At 46.5% G+C, this 6,000-nt stretch overlaps 1 protein-coding gene across 1 annotated transcript in view; it reads right to left on the reverse strand.

Moving 5' to 3' along the window:
* LOC140510260 (arylacetamide deacetylase-like) overlaps positions 1-5,262 on the reverse strand; it is a 43,071-nt gene extending 37,809 nt beyond the window's left edge. The window contains exon 1 of the mRNA XM_072618718.1: positions 1,944-5,262. Within this exon, the coding sequence (XP_072474819.1) occupies positions 1,944-2,081 (138 nt within the window). The 5' untranslated portion in view covers positions 2,082-5,262. The remainder of the gene's footprint in view (positions 1-1,943) is intronic.
* Positions 5,263-6,000: the final 738 nt, after the last annotated feature.

The raw sequence follows: 6,000 nt of genomic DNA on the forward strand, positions 1-6,000 counted from the left end.
ATGTTATAAGGGCTGTTATTCTCTTTCTTTGCTTCCTAAGTGCATAGCATTGAGACTCAGACCTATTAAGCAATTAATAATTCCTTGCTGAGTGACTGCCTGTGATTCAAGGTTGTTGTTTAAAATGGGCCATTGGGTGCTGCATAGCCCTGCCCAGGGCAACCAATCCAGCATCTGATAAGAAGAGTTGGTTATTGTAGAGTCGTTTCAGTTATTTTCAACTCTCCCTTTGGGATTTTATTGGCAAAGATACTGGAGTGGTTCACCATTCTATTTTCTGCTTCATTTTACAGATAAGGAAACTGAGGGTGAAGTGACTTGTCCAGGGTCACCCAGCTAGTTAGTGTCTGAGACTAGATTTGAGCTCAGGTCTTTTTGACTCCAAGCCCCATACTCAATCCACTGAGCCATTCAGCTCTCCCCATATCAAAATTAGTAACACCTAAGACCAGAAAAAGTGATCTGCCATCAAGTACAATCTACTCCACCAACATTTCCACAACTCAACAAGCTGGTTATGGCAGGAAAAGCTTCTGGTCACAAGAGATCTAAAGACAGAAATGACTCAGCTCTTGCCCTTAAGGAACTAATAGGTTTTATCAGAAGGAAAAACAATGTCTGCAAAGTGAAGCATAAATGGGGAAGTTTGAGGAGGGAAAAAGCACAAGTAAGGAAGGAGATCCTGAAAGACTTCCTCTGATAGCTAAGTGATAGGCATACCGGTAACATAAATGGGTGGATGCATAGATAGATACATAGATGATAGGTAGATGGATGGATGCATAGATAAAATAAAGTGGTGGATAGATAGATATTGACTAGCAGACACAAAGGTAGATGAATAGTCAGACTAGCCGACAGACAGAAAGATAGAAAGCAAGAAACAGAGAGACAGAGATAGATAGATAGATAGATAGATAGATAGATAGATAGATAGATAGATAGATAGATAGATAGACAGACAGATAGACAGGCAGATAGACAGAAAGAAAAGTAGACAGGCTAGCAGGCAGACAGATAAACAGACTGAACATTTATTAATTGCTTACTGTGTGCCAGACCCTATGCTAAGCCCTGGGATATAATTGCAAGCAATCAATACAATTCCTGCCTTCAAGGAGCTTACCATTCTGAAGAGGAAAGAAAAATGTAAAAGACAGCTGGAAAAGGGACGACTATACAGAGGGAAGGTAGGTTTGGCAGTATGGTTGGAATTTCACAAGATAAGCAAACTATTTGTAATTATATAACCACATACCTTGCCAAAGTAGACAGTATTGTTCCCTGGGACAATTATGGTGGAGGTAGTAGCCTCAAGTGCAATTGCGGGGTGGGGATTGAATAAAAACAAGGGGGCAGTAGAAGCATATGGAAAGAAGGGAAGAGGAGAAAATTTTGAAAAACCATTTGTACATGTTTCATCTGTTGTGTAAGAGAGTCAGAGACATAATGTACATTATTTTCCAAATACACACATAATATGCAAGTTATCACTGATCAGCGGTCAAACCCTTCAACAGGTCTTATGGAGGACATGGTGGCAGGTGAGAGTGTTGCACATTATTGGGAAGTCCAGTATGCATCAGCAGTAAGGCAAATGTGTCTTCAAAATTTCAGTGCAGGAAAAAGTCACAAATTTGCAATAAAATATTAAATTTAATGTCATTTTTTTAAAAAAATATTTTCTATATTTTCATTTCATAAAAACCATTAAAGGGTTAAAGGTTTCCAGGGAGACAATAAGTATTTCTTTAAAATGGGGAAGGTAGGCCAAACAAAATTGGGAACCTCAGCACTAAACTGTCTGTCTTGGATAGGAATCTCAAGTGAGATTACTCTGAAATATGTGAACACTGGCAAACGTAAGAACCCCAAGAGCTCCCATCTTCCTTCCTGGCAGCGTCTCACTTTAACACCCAGAGCCCACCAAATTCTTCACTTACCAGGTGAACGTGAACCCTCATGGCAGCCCAGGTCATCCTCAGTCTCCATGGTTGTTCGATGTTGTCTGGGAGAGGAGTGTACACAAAGTAGGCGAGAAGGGCACAAGAAATCACCAGGCACAGAGATTTCTTTCCCATGTTGCTTCTGTGGTCGGGGCCTGCCCTGAGCTGTGGCCTGGAAGCTCACCTCTCCTGGAAACCAACCACTTTTACCGGTCTTCCAACGGTTCTGGCCCCTCCTGTGGGGGAGGGGAATGACCAGACAGTACACCTGAGGAGGCTGCTTACTGCACTTTATTGCTTACCCCAGTCCTCCCGACCTTCCTGTGCTCCCCCCATATACCCCGCCATAGCTTCTCCCATGTTCTGCCCTGGAGGCGGAGCCAGCTCCTTAACGGGCATTCCCAGCACCTGAAGGCGGGTTCTCACCCCCGGGCATCTCCAGGCTCACCAGGGGGCCACGGTCCAGAGCTTGGCCCTCTACAACTCCCCCTTTTCGTTTAAACAGGGGTGGTGTCCTGCAAGTTGGGGAGTTGCGGGGATGCAAGGAGGGAACGCAGGTCAGCCTTCGCTTCTAGGATAGCTCATCTGATCAGTATGCAGATGCATCGCAGCAAGCAGGGGAGGCAGATGCAGGTCAATATCAGGAATGCAGCAGGAACTATAAAGGTGGTGAGCCACTGGAAGTTCACCAGACTATCAAGCCAGTGGATGAGCTCATCGGCTTCTCGAGCACGCTGTCATTGGAACTCGGCACTGGTGTTCTGTAGCTCTTTAATGAACAGAGCCAATTGATGTATGTCCACAGTCGCGTTCTCCGCAAGAAGCGTGCGCTGCAGTGCAGCACGGACTCTGTCCCAGTCGCCAGGAAATGAGGTGTTGGTTACATTAATGGGTAATGGAGTGACACAAAGCAGGGCACATTTATAGTGGCATGGTAGCTGCAGGTAGAGTTGGGTAAGTTGCAGGTTATCTCCAAGCCACAGGACTGTGGTGGCAAGGGCTCCAATGGAAAGCTGGAAGTGGGTATTGATGGAATTTTGGACAGCCCAAGTGCCCAGTTCTTCTTGCATGAAGGTTTGAAGAGTGGACGCCAGGACGTCTAAGCTCTGTTGCAGTTCTTGGATCTGGAACTCCTTGTAGATCTCAATAGCAAGGTTCAGGAGTCCTAATACGGTGCCACCCGCCTCTCGGCGAGTGTGGGTCAAATGGGCCTTTGGGGGTTTGTGGACAATGCGCTGCCACAGTTCATCAGTCGGTGTAAGAGCAAAAGGTTCGGCTTTGACAGGAAACAAGTGGTAGGGGACCCCCGCACCAGGAAAAGCAGGCAGTCTTTATACTGGAAGTCAGTGGTGTCAGTAAGGATTGCAGTGAGGCAGGTGACATTGTATCTGGGTAACCCCACTGATGGTGACATGGGCGTGATGGAAGTGTTTTCAGGATGGCAGAGAAGGAATGCTTCATCTGGTGAGGTGCAAACAGAAACATGAAACTGGTAACAAAACGAGTCCTTGCCCTCATCACGATGGTGGCATGTACTGTTGGAATTTCCGAACACCGCCTTCCAGGTAATCCATGTGAAGTCACGGCAGAGGGTCAGGTCTTTTGTGGAGTTGAAACATGGCCATATCTCCACTGAGGTATTTGTGGGGGTGAAGGCAAGTTCCACTTTCCAGATCTCCAAGTGTAAAGTCCCATAGGGGGAGGCTACAGGAGCAGGGGCTGGAAGCTGTCGGTACCTCTTATATTTGGCTACATGGTCCCAGAAATGGAGTGACACATTGCCTACAGTTGGTCCGCAAGAGAACACAGAGGTAGAACAAGCCTTGTAGGGTTCCCATACATCTCCATATCCTTCTAGACACAGGGTTGGGGCATGGGTGTGGTTGAAATACATAGAATACTGGTGAAATGACTGGCTCTGGGTCGGGTTCAGTTTATGGAGTGAGGTAGGGCAAGCAGAGATACATTAAGTCAAGCAGTATGGTTGTATATGTCGGGAGCGAAATGCAGATTGGAAGTACCAGTAAATGTTCGCAACTGTAAGCAGTAGGCAGTGAGGTTGGTGAGGCTGGCCACTGTGAGGCAAATAGGCTGTGTATAGGCTACAAAAGTCATGGGGCGCTGGAAGGTGTGTGAAGTGGTGGCCTCGGGAGTTCCCATCCAGGTGCCCCGCTGGATGTAATCTGAGGGGCTGTCTCACACTAACTTGGAGGCGTTGCCTCTGACAAAGAGTTTCGAGGGTCCATTTCCCCATCCCAGCACTCTCATGGTTGGAGGGTCCTACGTTACTGCCCAATAGTGAGTTCAGCCATTTTCCGCGCCCATTTCCTCCTTCTCCTGGTGCGCGCCATGGGTCAGTGGCGGTGCTCCCGATGACGTTGCCTCGTCTCCTGCCCCAGTTGCAGCTGGTCCTCCGGGCTTTCCTGGTTGGAGTTCTGCTGCCCATCGGGTTGGGACCCACCGTTGGTCAGCCTCTGTTCCGCCATCTGGTAAAATACAAAGATGACCCTGTCCTGTAATAACAACTGTGCCGGGGCCTTCCCAGCCCCTGGTTGGTGACTTCCACATCACCCACGCACCTGTTAAGCAGGTAGAGGGTTGGGGGTCAGAAAGGGATAGTTTGATCTTTGGACAAGAGGGTACAAAGAAGCGCAAAGCTGGTGTGGTGTTGTCATCCCAAAAAGTCAAAAATTATAGGTGAACACCGCCTGGGCCAGCACGGCTCCAGATAGGCGACCCCCAGCTCCCCCTTTTTGTTTAAAGAGAGGAACACAAATCCATGGGGTAAGGGACGAAGGTCTCAGTGTCTGCAATTTGCTTCCTGCTGAGAGTGGATGTAGAGCTGTCCCCGGCACACAAGGTCCCGACAGTGGAGAGGTCTTAGCAGTCCAGAGGGTGATGAGTCATGGATAGTAGGTCACATAGAGCCAGAACAGTCATCTCTAAAGTGTAAGACATGAAACCTGGAGCAGACAAAGCTGACAAGGAGGTGAAGCAAGCAAAGGCCAAAATTGACCAGAAGGGGTTAAAAATGGTAGTTACATCATTCTGCTGCCTTTTGAACATACGTCCCCACACTTTCCGGACATACTTAAACCCCCTGAAACTGGCACAAAGGTACCCAGGGCAACCATCGGGGGAGCTGAAGGGCCTTGATGACCCCATACACCCCATAGCGTCTTCCATAGCTTCAATCAAACCTGCTATGTATCCAAAGTTGGTGAACCCATCATCCAGACTGCTTCCACAATCTTCCTACCACAGACAGGATAGCGCACAATGCATGGTGTCATTAGCAGAGCTGAAGGGCCATAAACAAAAGAGGCCCCTAACCCGAACTGCACAACTGAAGAGATTTCCATCACAGGCTTGTTTATCATCCTCTAGACAATGTCCATGCTGGAGGAAAAACTTGTGGAAATGAAGTGGAAACACGTCCTCCAGAAATATGTCCGCTGCCTCTAAAACAGTGCCAATTGTTATCCCGATAGGAGAGTCACCAAACACTTACAAAGAAAAAGGAGTCGAAACCATTTACAGTGACAGTTTCCTTGGACATAAAATAACCTTGTGAAAGTGAAAGTAACATTCTTCAAACGAACCAAAGCCGGACTTATTACAGAATGCTTAGGGAAAACACGCAGGGGAATTTCATGTTGGCACCATTATAAAACTGATTACAGAAAAGTGCTACTGCTTTTCATACCTTTAAACAATGGGGACATCGTAAGGTGAAAGGAATTTACATAAATTTTTGATCATTTCCAGATACAAACTTCACCTGTTAACAGTGCAGGATCACATTCTCTCTGAGTAACTTGTAGCATTTCTCTCAGATAGTGATTTAATGCAAGCAACTATACCCAAATTCAAACTTAAACTTAAAAATGAAAATAGCTGTAGTCCCAATTGCTTTTTACTTTACACAGCAAGTTTCACTAATTACAGCTTAGAGCCAGATACAGTTTCTCAAGGAGTGGCAAGAAGCAATACAGATTTACCAGGACTCACACATGTAAGGGATTACATTTAACATTTATCCTTCTTAAATTTA

This window comes from Notamacropus eugenii, chromosome 6, assembly GCF_028372415.1.
Source record: "Notamacropus eugenii isolate mMacEug1 chromosome 6, mMacEug1.pri_v2, whole genome shotgun sequence".
In the NCBI taxonomy this organism is placed as follows: Eukaryota; Metazoa; Chordata; class Mammalia; order Diprotodontia; family Macropodidae; genus Notamacropus; species Notamacropus eugenii.